The sequence below is a fragment of the Alligator sinensis genome, unplaced genomic scaffold (assembly GCF_000455745.1).
Source record: "Alligator sinensis unplaced genomic scaffold, ASM45574v1 scaffold480_1, whole genome shotgun sequence".
Classification (NCBI taxonomy): Eukaryota; Metazoa; Chordata; order Crocodylia; family Alligatoridae; genus Alligator; species Alligator sinensis.
The window spans coordinates 163,358-184,442 of NW_005842462.1; the positions used below are offsets into that span (position 1 = coordinate 163,358).

The following is a 21,085-nucleotide window of genomic DNA, read 5'->3' on the forward strand; positions in this document are numbered from 1 at the left end:
ACATCCACCCCTACTCCTGTGTCCAGGCGTTTCGTAACCTGGTCATAAAAAGAGACTAGATTAGTCAGGCATGATCTGCCTGCTACGAACCCGTGCTGGTTTCCCCTCAGCATAATTTGTCCTGCCGGGCTCTCGCAAATGTGAGCCTTGATAATTTTTTCAAAGTCTTTGCAAAGGATGGAGGTGAGACTGACTGGCCTATAGTTGCCCGGGTCCTCCTTCCTCCCCTTCTTGAAAATGGGGACCACATTGGCCCTTTTCCAGTCCTCCAGGACTTGGCCCGTGCGCCACGAGCATTCGAATATTCCCACCAGTGGCTCTGCAATGACGTCGGCCAGTGCCTTCAGCACCCTTGGATGGAGCTCATCCAGGCCTGCCGACTTAAAGGCATCCAGTTCTTCCAAGTGACTTCTGCTATGGCAGCCAGGGAGAGCCTCCTCCGCTAGCCCCAGCCTTGGATTTATGAGCTCCCAGGGCCTGGTCAGAAAACTGTTGACACGTGCCTGCTAATTGCTCCACGTGCCTGTTGCCCTGGTGACCTGCAACTGCACTGCCTTGCCTAGTCTGCAGTGCTCCCTGGCTAGGCTGCTTTTGTTCTTAAAGAAACAGAGAGCTACCAAAGTTGGTTTTGGGAGGCTCACTGTTACACACCTCCCCTTTATACCTTGGGCCAATAGGCAAGGAAAAGGTGTGGGGTGTCCAACTGTAGCCTGGTGCCCCCTAATCTTCATCCCAGCTCAGCAGGCACAGGCCTCTCCACCTCTTATCAATGTTCCCTTCTAACATCGGGTCCCAGGCTACCTCTCTCATGATCCCTCTGCCTTTAGTCTTGCTGTCCCTGAGGACTCTTTGACTATTCAGGGTTCCTTCCCAGTCCACAGTCCTTCCTCTGAGGTCCCAACAGCTGATGATCTCAGCTATTTCCTAGGCAGCTTCTTCATTTTTACATTTAACCAGTGCTCGACCACTGGGTCTCCTCCAAGAGTCTTTATATATAAGTCCACAAATGTGACTCTCCCTGTTTTCCTTCTTGGGTGGTCTTTGAGAGTTCACCAATTATTCCACTCAGGGAGGTTATCCAAAAACACCCTCCTGCCGCTCAGAGTTGTCCTGATCTCAGTCTGTCATCTCCTACTTTCCGAGCTGGGGTAGGCTTCATTTCTCCCACCTCAGGCTGGATCAGCTCTTGGCTCGTTCTTGCAGTCTATATCCAAGATTTTTGTACTGGCTGCTGAGTTCCCCTCATAGCTAGAATGACCTCTGGCACACAGAAATTTTTCTGCCTGGGTATGCCTGTTCCCCTGGTGGCTTTGTATCCCAGGGTATTCTCCCCTTTAATAGTCTCTCCTCCCTCCTGGAGGCATTGTCTCCCTTCACCCTCTTAGGGAAGTGTGCTCACCACAGGGCATCAGGCCCGCTGTAAAAGTAGGGTCACATGCCCACTGCCCACAAACCCCACTAAAGCAGCCCTCACCCCAAGTAATTCCGGGAGGCTTACCTGGCCTTCTTGGGGCTGGGCAGCTCACACTCAGGTGATCTCTGTTTTTCTTCTGGCCTGAGTCCTGATTCACCAAAGCAGCCTTGGCTCCAGTTTGGGCCTGGGCAGGAGGACCAGCTTTCACCTCCAGCATCTGTTGTCCCTTCTCTGAGGTCCCCTCCTGGTGCCTCAATACTGCTACATCCCTCTGGGGTGAGACGGTCTTCTCCCTAACAGCCATTGTCATGGAAACCAGCACTGCCCCCTCTCCTCTCTGTTGCCCTTTGGGTTGGGGCTGTGCCTGAGGTTGGGTTTTTGCATCTTTTCTGCCTCCATTTACCATGGCTTCAGGAGCCTTCTGCGACCTTTCCCCAGAAATGCAGGTCTCTGGGAGCACCTCTCTTTCTAGGCTCTTATGTGGGTCTTTGTTTTCTGACCCCTCAACCTGGGGCTCAGTTTCTCTGCCTGCCTCTTGCATCTGACTCCACTGTTGTAGAGATATGGCCGGCTTCATCTGAGCTCTCTCCAGCTCTCCCAGCTGTGCTGCAAGGACTCTCAGTCCCTCTGCAACTTCTTTGAACTGATGGAGTCCCATGTCACACCTCATCTGCTCTCATCCTAACTCTGTGCTCAGTTACAGGTTTTTGCTGGTCAGCTCAGTGTTGGCTTGATGAAGCAATGTGAGTTGTTCCTCACAGCTGGCTTTCTCTGCCTGCAAGTTGTTCCTCTGTGCACAGACTTCAGCCAAGTCCTGATTACCTCTTGAAAGCTCTTCTGGCCAGGCTGCTTGCTCACTCTGTCCATAATGATATAAATATGCAGTGGGCATCAGTTCCTGCACCAGGGCTTGGGTACTAGTGAGGTCTTCCTTCAACATATACAAGAGCTTCTCACTCTGTATGCACTTCTCTTGCCAGTCCTGCACCTCCTGCTGCAGTTATATTGATGATTATTTTGTGCAGTATCTTCTACTTTTTCCCTTTCCCTGAATTGTCAGGGCTTTCATACTTTGGGACAGAGTCTGTTCCCTCAGTCTGAGAGGCAAGAATGTCCACTCTGTCTTGGAGGGCTTGTAGCTTTGCTTTCTACCATTGACTTCTTCCTGCCTCTGCTGCTATTAGCTGTTTTATTCCTTTCCTGCTCTGAGCCTCAGCTGCTTTTCAACAACTGAAACAAGCCTTTCAACTCATTGCTCTTTCCTTGCATCTTGTCAGCATCTGCTGTCTCAGGGAGGTGACCTCTGAAAGCTTGCTCACAAGCTTGGCTTTCTAGCACCAGTTCCCATTGCAGGTGATCTGCCTGTCCACCCATGTTGTCCGCAAAGAGTTGCACCTGCAACAGCTCATGTGCCAGCATAGCTACATGGTCAGCTTCCAATACTGCTTTCCTCCTGCTGCTTGGGAGCTCAAACCCCTAGATAGATAAGTGTTCTGACAGGCTCTGCCACACCACTATCCAAACTTGCTGGGCCTCTGCACTTGGCTGTTCAAGCTTGTGGATCTATTCTTTTACATGCTGGAACATCTGCACTATTTGCTTCAGCAAATCGTGGCTGGGTACCATCTGGATTCCAGCCTGCTGAAGCTGTGACTGGACCACCCCTCTGATCCACTCCTCCTGTTTTCAGGCCTGCTTAGTCACAGCAATCTGCTGCTTGATTAGCGCCTGTACTAGCTGCTCCATCTCTGCAGCCATTTTGCTTTTGATGCCTTCCCCAACTGCTCTGCTGTGCAAGTTCTTCTGTGTCCTGCCTGTTCTCCATTGACCCACAGGTTCTCTCACTTTCTCGCATGGCCAACTTCCTGGCCAATGCACCAGTGTAACATATTGGGGTCCCAGGGATGGCTGTGATGCCCCCTGGTGGCTCCGTGACCATGTCTAGCTCTGCCTAGGGCGTCCTCCTGTCTTTCCTGCCATGCCTTGATGGAAATAAAATAGGGAGGCTGCCCACAGACCTTCGCTAGGCCTCAGTCCCACTGGTTTCAGGTCCCTGGCTAAGCCTCTGTAGTCAACTGCACCAGCAGAGCACTCAACACCTTAAGGCTAATTGCATGGCTCAAAATCCTCCCTTTTAATCTCCCATGCCTCACCAGTGTATGTCATTCCCTCTATTGGGACTTTAGCCTCTGCCCCTTTAATCTCACTAGTCCTTCTAGCCTAGGCCCACTGAATCAGACTTAGCTTTGAAGCACTAGCTTCATTTGTCCCTTCTAGTCACCAGGCCCCTGTCTGCTGGGCCCCTGTCTCTGTGTGGCTGTGCCCTCTCTGGTGCAGGGCCCCTGCCCCCTCTCTGGTGCTTCTCTGAGCTCAATAAGGGCTCAAGTCCTGTGCCTGCCCCTGGCAGGGCTCAAGACAGGCAAGTTCCCCCTGGACACTAATGAGGCCTCCTTACTTCCCCTTGCAGCCTTATCCCAAACCAACGGTAAAACAATAACATAAATCATAGGCCTCTGGGCTGTAACATAATCAACAGAGAAAGCAGTCCTCTGTCCCTTTAAGTGGTGAAACCTTCTTTCACCCCTTGTGCTAGTGTACCTTCCAGCATAGGCTCTTTGTGAGCTCCCCGAGCGTCAGTGTTCCTACAGGCAGCCAACAGTTAGCCCAGCATCCCTGGGTGGCTGTCCTGGGCAGGAGCTACTTCTCCTGTGGCAGCCAGGGAGAGCCTCCTCTGCTAGCCCCAACCTTGAGCTTATAAGCTCCCAGGGCCCTGCCTATATCCAGTCAGCAAACTACAGACATGTGCCTACTAATTGCTCCATTAGCCTGTTGCCCCTGTGACCTGCAGCTGCAGTGCTCTGCCTAGTCTGTAGTGCTCCCTGGCTAGGATGCTTTTGCTCTTAAAGTAACAGAGAGCCCTGGGCTCACTGTTACATGCAACAGTAGCAGTTTTCACTGGTGCCTATGAGCACCCTATGCATAATTGCCTGTCATCATCCAGCAATGGTGCAGGATTGTGGGGAGTCGATCTGAGAATAAGAACCTTTACCCCAGACCCCCTGACCCATTGACCCAGACACCGGTGCCAGGGACCCCTGCCTGACCCTTCTTTCTGCCCCTCCCCATGACCAACCGTGATCACACCTGCCCCATCCCTGGCATTGGCACAGACAGAAGCCTCAAGTCTGGCCTCTGTATTACCCAGTCAAAGTAAAAGGGGAAAGCAGTGGCTTACATGGGGAAAAGTATTCTCCCAATGAGTGCAGTCTTGGAATTGGAGAACTGCACGATTGTTCAAAGGGCAAAATAAAGCACTCAAAGCCAAGAAGCAGTTCTTAATTTTGTGCCACTGTTGGAGTAATGGGCACAAGGGTGGGTGGGAAGAAGTCAGTGTTCCCTTGCTAATCATGATGCGCTTGGACTTGACAGAACCAGCACAAACCTTGTTTGCATGCTGGTTGCTGTCATGCATGGTCCCATCATGCATGGTGGACAATGTGTGAGCGAGACCACTTCACAGTGTTCAGCTGACACGCTTGATGAATAGTGGGTTAGGAATCACAGATTCATAGAAAGTAAGGGCTGGAAGGGACCTGAAAAAATCATCCAGTTCAAAGCATCCTACTCAGGGCAGGAACACAGCTGAGATCAAATGATCCCAGGAAGGCATTTGTCTAGTGTTCTATTGAAGATTTCCAAGGTTGGGGATCGCAAAACCACCTTTGGTAGTGTATTCCAGGTTCTGGTCACCCTTACAGTAAATAAGTTCTTCCTTACATCCAACCTAAAACTATCCTCTAGAACAGTTTAGGAGCATTCCTCCTTGTCCTCCCTTGGGTGGACATGCCATATAGTTAACATTCATTCATTCGTATCTTGACTTGCTGCCTCACCAGGTACAGAGACTGTGAGCAGAGACCAGTGCCTTGACACATGGGCGACTTGTGGCTAGCCCTCTGTTGTGCCATGGCAAAAAAGAGACCCTATGGGTGGCCCTCCTTGGCATACCCATCAGTACATGGCTCATTTTTTTTTTTTTTACCTACACAGATTTTAGGCACCCTTTTTGCAAAAAAGTACGGACAAAAGAAGCAAAGTTGCCAGGACGGTGCTAGCATGTCTGTCTGCTGTACAAACCTTTTGCACCAAAATGAGGGTCAGGGAGTGAACTTTTCCTGACCTGCTTAGCAAGAGTTCTATAAATTGAGGGCACAGGGGCCTGGGTATGGGTACCCCTTACTGATCCAAGATGTCTGAGGCCGAGGAGAGAAGACAGCAGGCCAGGGGGAGAGAGAGGTTACCAGGGTGCGTAAGACTAGGACCACTTGGTCCCATGAAGAAACTAAGAGCCTGGTGTGGGAGATGTGCCTAGCAGGGGCACAAGATGGCATTCCAGTACAGGGTGAAGTCCAAGAATATGAGTGCTGCTTTCTGACATGGAGTAGCAAGAGCTCATCAGAATGTCATGTCCATGCATAATGTGCTGCACTATTGGTACCTCCAACCATTAATGGAAGTACTAGAACACCAAGCAAAGAGATGAATAGAGGTATCCAGGCCATCCTCCACTCCTGAGAGCTCGCCAACCATGGGTTCTACTGAGAGTCTTGCTGCCTCAAGCGAGGAAAACAATGGCAGTTCACTAGAACTGGACCTTGGTGAGTTCACCAAAGAGGAGAGACCAGGGACATTGTCCTCCACAACTGGTATGTAAATCCATGGGGAACTGACATCTGAACTGACATTAAGCTGGCCCATGATGTGAGGGGGGTGGGTTGGAGGACTGCAGTTAACTGGCATAAGATGTGGGGGTGGCGGGGGGGTGTTAATTTAGTTGACAACTAAGTGACAGCTGGGGGGAATTGGATTGTTGTGCACAAAGGTGAAGGTCAACGCAAAGCACAGAGGCTATGCAAGTGACTTGTTTGCAGCCCTTCAGGGCCTGCAGTCCAACAACTTGGAAAGGCAGGCAGGCACACAAGCCCTTCTTGGTGGGTTTTGCAGAACACTTCTTATTTGCTCACCTGATTCTCAGAGCACACAATAATCCCCCACATTTATTCCTTCCTTGGTTTTCAGCTCCACTAGGTATGTTGCTGCTGTCAAAAAATGCAGACCATGTAGAAAGGCTGAGAATGATGCCCAGACATCTAAGATGCCCAGACAGATAAGACTGTCAGCGTCATCTGTACCTGCACAGTGTGGTTGTGGGACATAGCAAGACACGCACATTGAATCTGTGACTGAGTAGTGGCCAGGCAATGCAGCAGGAGGTATTCATGAGAAAGGGAGAGAGAAAGGCAGTACAACTCAGAGACGTAAAAAAGCAGTGTTACTTACGCGTAATGATAGTAGCTAAGTATTGCTAATTAGTGGTCATTGCCTGTTTGTTGATTGAAGCATGAGCAATGCCTATGGTTATTATGTGCTTGTGAAAAAGGCCTTGTAATTAAATTTGTTGCATTTTGCCTGAGGTTCAAAAAGTTGATGAGTACTACTTCTTGCTAATACTTACCTTGAAAATTCTGTAACAGTTGATTTGTTATGAAGTTATCCTTAATAAATCAGTAAAGGTTAATTATGTAAAAAACTTTTTATTCTTTTAATATGGGCGGCCATCGATGCCATTGTCACTCTGGCCAGAGCATGGCCAGGGGAGTGAGTGGTGAGGAGGGGGTGTCTGTACAGGAGAACAAACGTTGATTTATATCAGGCTGGCTGGACCACAGCATCTGGCATGCAACACCTGGCACCCAAAGAAATGCATTACACCCAATTATTGAAACACAGCAACTAACCTCTTCACCTCCTATCTGCAATTCAAAGTGACATCTGATGGACAAAGGGGTGAACTACACAAAAGTTGCAGTGTTATCTGGTGGACAAAGGGGTACATTATACATCTTTGAGTGCATTTCTGTTTGCACATGATGAATCCATGGACACAATTTAATTCATGGTGACCCACACTAAACTACAGCAGGATGCGTTCTAATTTAGAACTCCAAGAAGACTTTTAAAATGTCAGGAAAACCCACAAGTGCAAACTGTAACTGTTGAAATACAAGAAAGGGTAAATTTTGTCACATGTACAAGCGCCCAGAGACAGTGAGTTCAGAAACTGTTCAGACAATATACTGGCTATAGGCAAACCAGAAAAATTGCTCTGAGGTGGCTTTGCTGCTTAATTATTTTTAGGAGTTGTTACATACTACACTTAGCATGTATTAACTCAGGGGTAGGCAAAATATGGTCCCTTGGCCCTGCTCAGCCTAGACATGTGGGGCAACATGAGTCCCACTGTCTTTGGATTTGCAGTGGGGTTGAGGCAGCGTGGTGGCTGGACTTGCTTCCTGGCAGCCCCCAAAGTAGTGGTTCCTTCCTGTGGCCACTGCCAGTCTCCACCCCCCACCGCTGAACCCAGCCCCACTGCCTTGGTACCCTGGTTTGTCCACCCCACACCCACTGTTGGGGGTGGTGGATGGAGTGAGCAGGCAGGGTCTCCATGGAGACCAGCCCAGGACCTGCACAGGCAGGGTGCACTCAGCTAGGTGGATGGATGGGGCTGCAAGCAGGTGGGAAGTGGCATCTGGGAGTGGGACAGGTGGGTGGGACTGTAGGTTGTTGACAGTGTAAGGCCAGGGCCCTGGGACAGAGGTATGGCCCACTGCCCATGCATCCCTTTAATGGGTGCCAGTTCAGCCACAGGGGCCCCTGGCCACATGTTCAATTACCGGCGTGATAGTAAAGGGCTACAAAGTTATTCCACATAGTTTGAGGAATAACTTTGTGGCTTATTCCATTTTTTATCACACCAATAATTGACTGAAGGTGTGGCCGGGTGACAATTTAAGATGTGATTAAATGTAATGTGTAGGTGGGGCCTAACAGTAACAATAACACCAACAATAAGAACAATACAGGTGACCCTCACCATTCGTGGGGGATATGTTCTCGTATTCTCCACGAATGGCAAAATCCACAAATAAGGCACTGCATTCATGAACGCAGTGCCCCCAGCAGCCGGAGGGGGAGGGGGGTACAGCTCCGGCGGTGATGCCAGAAGCCCGGTGGCAGCAAGTGCGGAGCTCCCAAGCAGCTCCTGTAAGTGTATAATGTGTATTTAAAATGTGGGTTCGGCATTCGCGAATATTTGAAACTGCGAATGCCATACCCATGAATAGCAAGGGTTTCCTGTAATGTGGTGCTTTCAAAGCCACCTGCCTTCCATCCCAACTTCTGCAGTCCTGAGTGCCATTGATTGCAAGAGTAGCTAACAAATACTTCATCATAGCCAACAGCCTGCCAGCCCCAGATTCTTCTCTCAGCTCAATTATATGCATAACATCTGTTGCTATTCACTTTGCCAATCCCTCCCTGAATAGTGCAGAGCTCCCAATGAGTTAAAATCAGAACAGAACAATGAAAAACAAGGAGTAAAACAGAAACATATAAAACACAGCAAGGCAGAAAAAAAGGAAAATGATAGAAAAAGCTGATGTGGTCAGAGAATGGAGACTGCCAGGGCCTGGTATAAGTGAGGGATGGAGAAGCATTCAGTTGTCATAGCTTCCTAAGTTGGTCTCCAAGAAAAAAACTAATAAAATTAGTAGAACTTCAACTTAGCAGAATGAATATATTATTTACCTCCAAACCAAACTTGTAGAAGAAGTAATTTATAAAATACTTGGCACAGTTTAAAATTCCATCGTCCAAATGCACTCTTGTAATATCATGGAAAATGGTTTTAGTCACAGGTGCAGTAAGATTATTTCGACATCTGTAGTACTCCTGATGCCGGTAAATTGTAACTTCAAAGGCTAGAATAGCCAGCATCAGTAAATTATTCTACAAAAGAAGCAATGAAAAGAAGATTAAGGAAGAATAAAAAAACCGTAAAGGTCTAGAAAGCCTTTTTTATTATTATTTTTATTTTAAGCACAAATTATTAGCCATATTAGTCTGAAGTCAGGCAGAAGGTAGGGTAGATTTGCATCTTTAGAGACTAAATCAGACATGTATAGCATAAACTTTCGTAAGCAGAGAGCTTACTTCACCAGATCTTTAAATGGTTATCATCATTTCAGACTCCTATGATACAAAAATGTACTGTTATTTAAATTACAGCTGAAATTAAAACAAAATAAGAACACCCCAATGTACTGTAATTTAGCAAATATTTGCACCTAAAAATGCTTAAAAATACTCATTTTGTTTAAAAAGCTAGGGGACCTATCCTGTGGAGGAGTGGGAAAGTAAAATAAGTTATCACTTTCCCTGTTTCAGACTGTATAGTTCCTCCATTCTGTATCTTCCATAGCACTGAGCTCAATGTAGTGATTAAACAATCTATTGTTAATTTTAAAGAGTTTATTTTAAATGGGGAGTTCATTTGTACAGTAAAGTGCTTCAGAGGGTTTTTTTTGTTTGCTTCTATGACTACAAAGAAACTTTGTTTATCCTCATGGCCAGATGGTATAAAATATTTCTCACTGAATACGTGAGACGTTCTGAGACGTTTTCCACTGAAAATCTGCAATGTCGCTAATGTATTTGCACAAGGAGAATAATGGAAATGTTTGATAAATATCTGTAAGAACTACAGATTTCTGGTATATTGTGACTAAGTGTGTTGTTCTCATAGTCCTACTTCCAGAGGTTTGGCATTTTGCCTATGGTGTTATACATGGGAAAAACAGAATACCCTGTTTCTTTGTAGGTAAGAACAGCAGGTAAGACCTTGGTTTTCTTTTCAAGTCCTTGTTTATATGTCTTCCATTTCTGGTGACTCAGACAATACATGAATAAAGGATGAGGGTATAATACATCTAAGCAAACAGCAGCTGTATCTCAGTCCTACCTAATGAGGTGTATGAATGATGCTTGAACAATAAACGAATATGTATGAATGAAGGAGGTCACTAGGTCCTAGTATGCCTGAAGGAGTTCTAAATTAGCTATCTCATCTACTATTTTAATATAAACCAACACTCATTTACAAGTTCTCTGGGATTAAGCCACTTGATCTTCAGCAGTGCAGAGCTCCAAGGGATATTCTGAATGGTCTCATTCTATTCAAGTACAGAGTTAGAGCCTGAAGGATATATTCAGGCTGTTTCACCCTTGGATGAATGAGGCTTTGGAAAAATTAGGTAAATGTATAAGTGCATTTAAATGAAAAACTGAGCCCACATTTGGAAGAAATGTAGGATATGGTTTAAACATTACTTTGTTCTCATTAAAAACTATAAATGGTGGTCCAGAGGTAAGAGCCTGTGATTCATAAATTCTTTGCTCTGAAGTTACTGCTGCATGAAATATTTTCTTCATAGATGAATGGAGTTGTGAACATGAAGATAATGTTTTGAAGGGAGGGTCCATCAGGATCCCAGGACAGAGGAGATTCTGGTTTCAAGTAAAAAAAAATCGAAGTCTTTTTAAAAACTAAAGGATGAGTGGAACTGGTGGATGAAACAGCTGCCAGATGAACACACACTGAGCTTTCTTGACAGCTCAAAGGTTTTTCAAAGATAGCAAATATTCTAGCATATTGGGATCAAAGTCCCTTGCTGAGGATAAATTGTGCTGAGATGACAACACGGAAAAATCCTTCCTTTTTGTAGTATATGTATTTCTAGCAGTTTGTTTCCTGCTTTGAGCAAAAATATTTTGTACACCCATGGAACAAATTCTTTTAAAGCCTATTAATGCCAGACTGCTTCCACCTTCCACGATATAATGAGGTTAGGTCTGGGTAAAGAATGACCCTATCATTTTGGCCAATCATGTGGGGCAAGAGAGTTAGAGTGATAGGAGGAAAGAGTAATAAGCTCTTCCATTTCATTCACTAGTATTGTTTTGGCTATGCTGGAGTTTCAGAATGACAAGGGCTTCTTTAATGCCCAGGGAACCAAAGGCACTTATGGCCCATTTTATGTATATTTTTCAATGTACATAAAATAGGCCATAAATTTGTGGAATTAGGAAGGTATTTCCCTGAGAACTTGGACTTTGTCCCTTTCTAGAGCAGAATGTCTTGCATTTCTTTTTGTGCTTCATTCCAAACAGGCCTTTGTGGAAACACCATAAGTGGAATTGAAACTTGCTAACACTCTATTCAGGGTTTTGTGACATATACTGGCAGTGTATTTTGAAGATCTGAAAGATGAACTGCAGATATTGTTAGGTTATGCAGAATATAACTGTACTGTAGACAAATCACCTCTCTGTATAAGATGGTGGATCTGGAATTCTTGGAATGAATAAATTCTTTTGTTGGAGAAAAAAAAGGAGGTGTCATAACTTTATTCAATAATGAAAATTATATACGAGCTGGTATATACTTATGCTGAAATATAAACTGGTGAATTCACTGAGGTAAAAAAGTCTCTATCAAAAGGCTGCATAATGTGCTGAAGTTATTGTTGCTCTGGAGCAGCAGAGAAAACTATCTAGCCTTTAAAGAAGATGGGGAAAAATGTTTAGAGTGCTGAAGAGACCAAGGGAGCCAGCAGGGCTGGAAGCTTTGGCCAGCCTCCTTCAAGACCTTCAATGCATCAAATTTGCTTGGTGAAAATGCATTTTAGGTTGTTCTTAGCAGTTGCCTTTCAGTTCTGGGGCTGCCTCCCCACCTTGAGACCTGCCAGAGTCCAAGCCTGGACATCTCCCAAAAGTAGTACAAGACTTTCCTGTCTGGGCTGGTGTTTAGAAAGCAAGGCTAAGATGTGATACTGGTGGTGGTGAGGGAAAGCTGGGGAAAAGATGGGTGATGGGAGAAAATATTTAATTTTAATTTCCTGCTTGCTTTTATATATTATTTTATTCTCTTGATTTGCTTTCTTTTACATTCTCTTGATTTATAAGTTTTTTCCCCCCTCTTACTGTAAGCAAGTCAGAGCCCTTGTTGGGAAGTGCAGCATGTAAATCTAACAAATAAATAAATAAATAATGGTATGTGGAATGACACCATGGAGGTACATACCAGGAGAGTGAAATTTCTTCTTAGACTGAAAGGCTCCTCTATCAGAGAACACTGCCTAACTTTGCCAAGGCAGTCTTTGGTATCCCACTAGTAGCTCTGAAAAAGCCTAAAAAGGAGACTCAGCTAGGAGTGGAATGGTCAAATTCTTGATGCCATATAGGCTGCTATTGACCATGAGCTAGTAACTGTTGTCTTAAGCATCAAAGTAACTTGCAGTGATTAAAAAGTATGAGGGATAAATACAGGGGATGTTGGTGATGCCAGCATTAAAAACTCAGGCACCAAAGGGCACCCATAAATGTGCAGAGAGCCTGCTTTGATGCGCTCTAATTACAATGTGTCAGAGCAGACTTGATTAATCAAGTCTCCTACAGTGTGGTAATTACAGTGCTTCAGCAGACTCCAGTGTCATGTGTATCAGCGTCCTTGCACTGAAAAATGGCGGTGGGGGCACTTAAACTAAAGCTGGTTCAATGAGCTATAGTTAAAGCACCCCTGCCACCATTTTTCAGTGCAGGGACACTGATACATATGATGCTCTGGGCACTCTAATTGGAGTGGCTCTCGGAGCCACTCTAATTCAAGCACTGCCCCACCATTCCCAGAGCATGTCTGTAAATGCCCAAAGATTTTGACATTCTCAACTTTCCCCAAAGATTCTCATTGATTTGTTAAAGAGGAATAATTTTAAAACTTCTATTTAGACTTCTCTCAACGTTTCTTGTGAGGAACACTTGCCCTTTAAGGTGTTACTCAGCCAAAGGAAAACGATACTGTCGTCCAGGGCCATGACAGACCTATTTACTGAAAAAGCTTTTTGGATTAGCATAGGACTAAATTATTCTATGTTAGAGAAAAAAAACAACCCAAACAAATCTCCAAACTATGACTAAATCTGTCAAAATCCTAGCTATGACAATACAAGGCTACTTCTAAACTATTCACTTTTTACAAAGGTAAACCTACTAGAACTGAAAACACCTAACCAGCCCTGCAAGCATGCTCCCTTTCTCAGGCAGGGTAGTGAGAAAAAATTAATGGGAGTTGGTTTCTTTGCTTGTGTTATGTTTTGGGTTTGCATGGCTTGATAGCATAAGGGGTAGAAAAACAACCAACAGCCACTGTTGGATGCATTTGGATCTCTATTCTCATCTGTCCATGCAGAGAGCACTTGCACCAGAAATGGAACCCATATAAACAATCTCTTGTGGAGAATGTGATGTTTAAACCTACACTTTGGTCAAAATCTGCTTGCTCTGACTCAATTATATTTTTTTCACCCATTCCCTAAGAAAAGTGAACTACTGTAAGTCAAAGTGAAGGATTTAAGAGACTCTTTAATCTGATGGGAATCATACATTAAATAAATGTTTAATCCCCATAGGAGTAACAAAATACACATTATCTGCATCAAGCAAAAAGCTAAAATGCCAGCACTGGATTACTGATATCCAAAGCAAGGATTATTTTCTAATGTAATTACCATTTTCAAGCTTTTGCTAAGGGCTAAAATGTTCTTTTTAAAAAACAAAATAACAACAACAACAAAAACCCTGCCTGTGAAATGTACTACCATTTAGAGCCATTTATCATAAACCTTCTATAACTAAATATATGTATATTTTGCTTCTCAAAAATCTTGCATATCAAATTTCTTTTCATGCGTTTAATCTGTAGCAGAGCAAGAAAGTGATGATTCTACATTCAGTTTATCTCAAATCATGTATGGACTCTTCCAGTTTAGCCCTGCAAAGATTCTCCATGATAGCACATTTGCCCTCTACTGTTCACAACCATCCTTCTCCCTACCCTGTAGATTACAGTCAGTGGAATGACATTTTCTGACAGTTCAATCAACAGTAAGAGACAATAAATCACAAAGTGGTTACCCTCAAGTATACAAGCAGGGTATCGGACTTTCTTAATCCAACCCATTCTGCTGGATCGACAGGCCCACTGTAGAGGACTGATGATTTTAGCTCTTCTTTTTTTGCATTAGTTTCATTTTCCCAAGGCTAAAATGAAAAAAAAAAAGATTTTATTTTTTTAGTTCTGTTTTCTCCATGGCCACTGAGGGCAGGAACCACAACAGCTCAGCAGAAACATGTCAGTTGAACACTGCAATGAAAGGACAGAGAAAAAGGAAACCTATGAAGTGCTTCCTTAGCACTTAAACCTTTTCTTGTAAGCACAACTACTCACCCTTGTGCAATTACTGGAAAAGGTGGCAGGATTAATAGATGTGAGCTGGTATAACATTTTGCAGATGATAATCACGCATGTCCAAACAGTGCAGATACTTGATGCCAATGAGCGAAGCTGAGCATATGGCAAAGCAAGAGCCCAGGCAATCACAAATACAAAGTTAAGCAAAGACACCTGGTGATAAAAAGATGGAAGAAAAAGAAGTTACTGAGAGCAGCCAGAAGACCAGAAGACTTTTTGCCACCTAATACTGAGAACACTTTATAGATGGCATAAAGCAAAAAATCCTTCAAAACAAAGGACCACAAATAAATTCTAAGAAAAGAAATAAATATTTGCATCAGCTTGGAGGGTAATGATAGAAATGCAATACAACTTAGACATAGCAACAGCTAATGACTGAAGGGAAACTAAATAGCCAGTTAGCTTGGAAACAAGTCTAACTTTTATTATTTCCCTTAACCTAAACAAAATATACTCACTCCAAATACTGTTCGAAATGCAAAGGGACAACCCCTGGCTCTGCTGTTTTTAAGTAACAAGGAACACATGTGGAAGGAAAAGCAAGAAGACTGCTTTGTGGGGTAAGGAACTCACACTAATTATGTTACTGTCTACACCATATCACACAGTCCTCTGATGATTCTGCTCTGGTCTCTCTAACTCATTTGTAAAGGTACTGTTGACTGAAGGGAGAAAAGCAGAGGGATTATGACGGTGGTTCTCAACCGTTAAACAAAAAAACCCTACAAACTAATACCTAATTTGGGGGGAGAGCTCTGGAGGACTGTTGGGTAACAAGGATTTTTACTGCCAACAAAGTATCAGCAGCTAAAAAGTCCAGCCAGAGTTCCCAACCCAAGTGAGGTTTGTTGTTTAGTGAAAGGTTGGGACAAGATCTGATCCAAAGTTTGGATATGGCATTTCACAGCCAACAGGTCCCAAGAGAAGAAGATTTTGACAACACATTTACTTGCCTCTTTCACAGTGACCCAAAGGATGTAAGAAGAAACGATTTTGATAATGTGAAGTTCTAAAAGCCACCATACAAAAACTTGCATCTTATGAAAATATTCCAGGAATTTCAAGAAGAGCACTGTGAGGCGGTCAATCACCAGATGCCACTTGTTTTTCAAATCTGAAAAGACAAACCAAATGGAATCACTGAGAACTACCCTTGCCCTTATAAAAAAAGACTACATTTCTCTTTAGTAGATAATAAAAGGACAGGATTTTTACCTTGTGGCCCCAAAATAGGAGGTATTAAAAAGAATAAAATCAACTTTGACTTCTGAGGAAAGATTAAGACAAATGAAGCTCAGATCCAACCCAATGGCTAAGTACAGATGTTCTCTCTCACTGTGACAGGCAGGGGCTGAGGGGCAAACTCACTGGGCCAGCCAGGTACTGGCCCCCCTAGCATGGGTCTGCCCAGCACAGAAGGGGAAAAGCCCCCACCATTTTCTCACCTGCATCCCGGCTCACGGGGCTTTTCACTTCACAGCCTGGTTCACCAGGCTGGCATGAGCTCAGCCTTGCCCCCACAACCCCGCCTGCCTTTGAGAGGTGGGGAGAGGAGCACATTGGCCCAGCCTGGCACCAACCCCCACCGCCCCAGCCAGGGTTTACCAGGCATGGGGCAGTGAAAGCCCCCAATGAAGACTTTTCATAAGCCTGCAGCCTGGTGAGCCTGGCTGGGATTGGCTCAGTCCTGCCCTCTCCCTGGGAAGGGGTCATCAGGCTGCAGGGTTCTGAAAGGCCTCCAGTAGGGGCTTGCACTGCCCCATGCCAGGCATATCCTGGCTGGGAGGGATTGGTGCCAGGCCGGGCTGGTGCGTTCCCGTCCTCACCCTCCCGCCTCTCACAGGTGGGGAGGCTGTGAAGGAGGCAGGGATAAGCCCATGCCAGCCTGGCAAACTGGGCTGCAGGAGAGTGAAAAGGCCCCAATGGGGGCTTCCCCATCTCCCCACACTGGGCAGACCCTAGCTGGGGGGCCAGTGCCCAGCTGGGCTGGTGCATTCACCCCTTTACCCCTCAACTCTCACAGGCTGAGCTGATCCCAGACTAGTGAGCCAGAATGCAGGGGAGTGAAAAGCCAGGATGCAGGGGAGTGAAAGGCTCCCAGTGGGTCTTCCAAGCCCCCTACCATGCCAGGCTGGGGGGAGTAAGTTACAGCCTGGGCCAGTGCATTCCTCCCCAACCCCTCAGAGGTGGAGGCTGGGGAAGGGGCGGGACTGAGCTGATCCCAGCTTGGTGAGCTGGGCTCCAGGGGAGTGAATAGCCACCAGTGGGGGTTTTCCCCCTTAGCCAAGTAGGCATAGGTATGTTTTGTCATCATACATTTCAGCCAGTCTTGAGCTGAAGGTTCTATATACAAAAGGTTATGTTCCATCATATGGGCCACCCTTAAAAAGATATTTCAAAGAGCTGTAATACAGCAATATTGTAATGTAATGAACTGCTATCCAGTGCATCCACACGTGGCAGATAGTGGAATGACCTCCAGGAAAGGTTAGCTATACAATAAGTAGGCGTAACTCTGATGAGTAAGCAGTCATGGACCAAGCAGTGGCAACACCACCAGGATTGGGGGGGGCAGCAGATAGTAATGCTTTCCCTCCTGAAAAAGCCACATAGATCCTTTGACAGTGCTGTGATATGGCGAGTACAGGTCAAGCAGGAGGAAGAAAATGTTAGTGTCTCAAGGGCTGCAAAAGGAGATGAAGGTTGCAACAGAATGAGATGTTCAATTGTCTTAGCCTCTTTTCCATTGGATCAAGGTCCTGTTCCGTCAAGAAGTGTGTGGAAGCTGAAATGCAGCAGCTTCTCCATGATAAAAGAAATCATGCACAGGCGTCTTCCAAGAAAAACAGCTTTTCCAGCACATTTTTCAAGCCCTTTGGGGACCAGCTAGTGATGAAAGAGGCAGGCTTGTGATCATCTGGAAGCTCTTAGTCATGAACTGGCATAAAGACAGCAGTTACAGAAGGTCACTAGGGCTTGGACAAAGCACTTCTCCCAGCCAAATGTGCAGAATATTAACTCATCATCACCAACACCCTGTTCTGCCAGAAAAACCAGCAAAAGACATCACGGGAACATCTGCAACCTAAGCATTGGCACTTAACTGACTATTTCATTGTTTGTGTCAGGACTGCAAAGATGTCCACTTCAACTGAGCTGTGATAGGAGCCTATGGTTGCTGGACTGATCACCAGCTCATCCACTCAGTTATGTCACTTAAACTGGCTCCCAAACTATGGCTGCAGCAGGAGTAATGCTGATGCAAGACCAATGTTGAAGGACTCAAGGACCCAATCAAGTGAGACTTCTTTCACCAGTGCCTCAGTGAAAAACTGGCAAATTCCAAACAACAAGAATGGGAGAATTCAGGGTGCCTTCAAATCCACTGTCATAAGCGCCTGTGAAGAGAACTTGAATTCTGTATTAGGAAACATCAAGATTGGTTTGATGAGAAGGACTTGGAGATCCAAGAGTTGATTGACTACAAATGCAAGGCCTTTGGTGCTTGGCAGAATGACATAACTCCAAGAAAAAGAAATTGAATCACCAACAAGTCAAGGGAGAGGTCCAAAGGAGGATCTGTGATATGAAGAATGGATGGTGGGAACATAAGGAAAAGGAGATTCAACATCTTGCTGACATCCACGATATGCACTATTTTTCACTGCCACCAAAGCCATCTATGGGTTGAGCGCTCAGATGCCAACCAACCCTTTTGAGACCTAAAAATAGAGGCGACATGATCAAGGAAAGGGGAGCCATCAATGCCCATTGGAAGGAGTATTTTGAAGACCTTCTCAAGCAGGATTCTGTTATTGACAAATGTGGTCTGAACTCCATCCTGCAGTACCAAGTCAGAGATAATCTCAGAATCCCTCTAACTCTTGACAAGGTGAGGAAAGCCATCAAGCAGGTGAAGAATGACACAGCAGCTAGAACAGGTGGAAGCCCTGCTGAAATTTTCAAGCAGGGGGGATAGGAGCTCACATCACAGCTTCATCCTAAGAATCCAAAATGATGAGGGAATCCCAGTGACACTGTGATTTTGACAATCTTAAAGAAAGGAGACAAGTCCAACTGAGGAAATTACCAAGGGATCACTTTACTGTCCACCACAGGAAAGATCATTGAGAGAACCTCCTGAACCATCTCTTTCTACTTGCTGAAGAGTTCCTCCTGGAATCTCAGTTTATTTTTAGGGCATCAAGAAGCACAACAGATAAGATCTTCACTGCTCACCAGCTGCAGGAAAAATGCATTTGAAATGCATTTAAAATTTTATTTGAAACCTTATGATGACAACAGGATGTGGAAAAGAAGGAGTGGCAGAAACAGCATGCCACAGACTGAAACAAGAGTCACCCACCCCACACAGAAACATGTGCCCAAGTTGATACAGACTGTTGATCCTGGATTGGCCTCATCAGCCATCTTCAGACCCATAGATAAAGAACAGTCATGGAAGACAGTCATTCTCGACTGCAAGGGATTCCTGATGATGAATGTAGCAACAGAAAAAATAACACCATGCTAGTGTATGGCTGAACACTGTATTCCACACACAGAATCCATTGTTGAAATACCTAAAAAGAATCAAGTCTCACAGATAAATACATATTCTTTTGGAAGGAGCCATTTTACTGTAATAGATATTTGTGAAGTATTTTGCAGAATCCAAAGTCTCTCCCTATAGAAAGACTGAAATGTTGACCATAACTCTGTTCTCTTTCCATCCCCTTTCCCCTACTCTTCTTTTGTCTTGTCTATTTAGACTAGGGGTAGGCAATTATTTTGGCTGTAGGGCCACTTAATGAGTATTTGCTGAGCTGTTGAGGGCTGCAGGAGTAGCCCCACCCCTTGACAGGTGCCCCACCCCCTGGTTGCCATCTTGGGACTGGAAACCCCACCCCTAACCCCTGACCTTTGCTACTGGAAGTCCCTCCCATTGTTCCCAGAAGTACTCTTCAGAGCAGGGTTTGGCCAACTTGGAGCAGAAAAAAAATGAATTATATACTAAAAATCAAACATCTACTATAACATATTTTAATTTTATTTCAAAAAAATATTTCTGTCCTGATTCATGTGTGTTTGCATAATAGCACAAAATGAAGTCTTACTCTTGCTGCTGCTTTGCTCCCATGTGCTACCACTTCCCGCCTGCCTGCCTGCTCACTGATACTTCTACCCCATCCACTGCTGCCACCTCCCCTGCCCACTGCTGCTTCCCACCTGCCTGAATGACAATACTGCTTCGACCCCCCAACTGCTGCTGCTTACCTACCAGTGGGGCTGGGGTCAGGGATGTCCCACGTGAGAGGGTGAGAGCACAACATGTGGTGCCCGCATAGAAGTGAGCAGGACTCAGTTCTATGTGAGCATAGCAGAGGCAGCCCAGGGCCAGGCAGGATACAGTGAATTGGTAGGCACCCATCCATGGGCAGATGAAATTGCCTGTCAGGGTGGATCTGGGCTGTGGGCTGTAGTTTGCCCACCCCTGATTTAGACTGTAAGCTGTTTGAGTGAAAGGCTCTCTTTTAGTCTTCAGAACCAGGTTCTCAGTTGGATTTTAGGCTCTACCATAATAGTAATGTTACTAATAATTTAGTTTCAAATAATTAAAATAATGCAACATAAGGAATCAACAGGTGAACTACTATATCAGGGGTTGACAACTAGGGATACACATACCCCTGGGGGTACTTGGAATAGTCCTAGGGGGTGTGCATGGAAGGGTGAGGACGGAGCACTGCCGCCTCCCAGGAGCAGGGTCAGAGTGGGGTGAGGGCAGCAGCACCCCTCTGCAGGGCAGAGAAGCTCACACACAGTGGCCGCTGCTGCCACTCACTAGCCTGGTGAGCTTCCCTGACCTGCAGGGGGTCACCGCTGCCCTCACCCCAGCCCAGTGAGCTTCCCTGCCCCATCCTAGGAGGCAGTGGCACTCTGTCCCTGCCTGCTCATGCGCCATCCCTCACTGTCCCTACCCTGCATTTGGCTACGTGCCACCCCCTCCCCTACATTCAGCCATGTGTCACTCCCTCCTCCCACATTCGGCCACACTCCACACACCCCTGCATTCAGCCGCATGCCCCACCCCCCTACGTCTGGCCGGGGGGGGAGGTGCTTTGATTAAAAAAGGTTGACAACTCCTGTACTATATCATAGTTTATAACCAAAATAATTAATTTTAAGGATGTGACCCTAACAGTTAGTCCATTGGTACTGACAAATATGCTTCTTTTGGAGGTCATTCAGGGACTCTACCTTGAGTGTAGCTAGATTAGTTTGTAAGATCAGGAATTACTAATTGGCTTTTGCTTTACAGTGCTATTTATGAGAAGGAGGGAAAAACCACTGGACATTGCTAATGCTAAGCAAAGTGTAGATGTGAAAGGATCTTCTGCATACTAAAAATTACTTCTCAGTTGGTCTTACATAATTAAGCACTCTGAACTCAACTTGCA

At 45.4% G+C, this 21,085-nt stretch overlaps 1 protein-coding gene across 1 annotated transcript in view; it reads right to left on the bottom strand.

Annotated features, from left to right (window-relative positions):
* LOC102376224 (piezo-type mechanosensitive ion channel component 2-like) overlaps positions 1–21,085 on the bottom strand; it is a 518,739-nt gene that overhangs the window by 111,243 nt on the left and 386,411 nt on the right. The window contains 4 exon segments of the mRNA XM_025212438.1: positions 9,062–9,262; positions 14,285–14,410; positions 14,598–14,774; positions 15,578–15,738. Of these exon segments, the coding sequence (XP_025068223.1) occupies positions 9,062–9,262; positions 14,285–14,410; positions 14,598–14,774; positions 15,578–15,738 (665 nt within the window).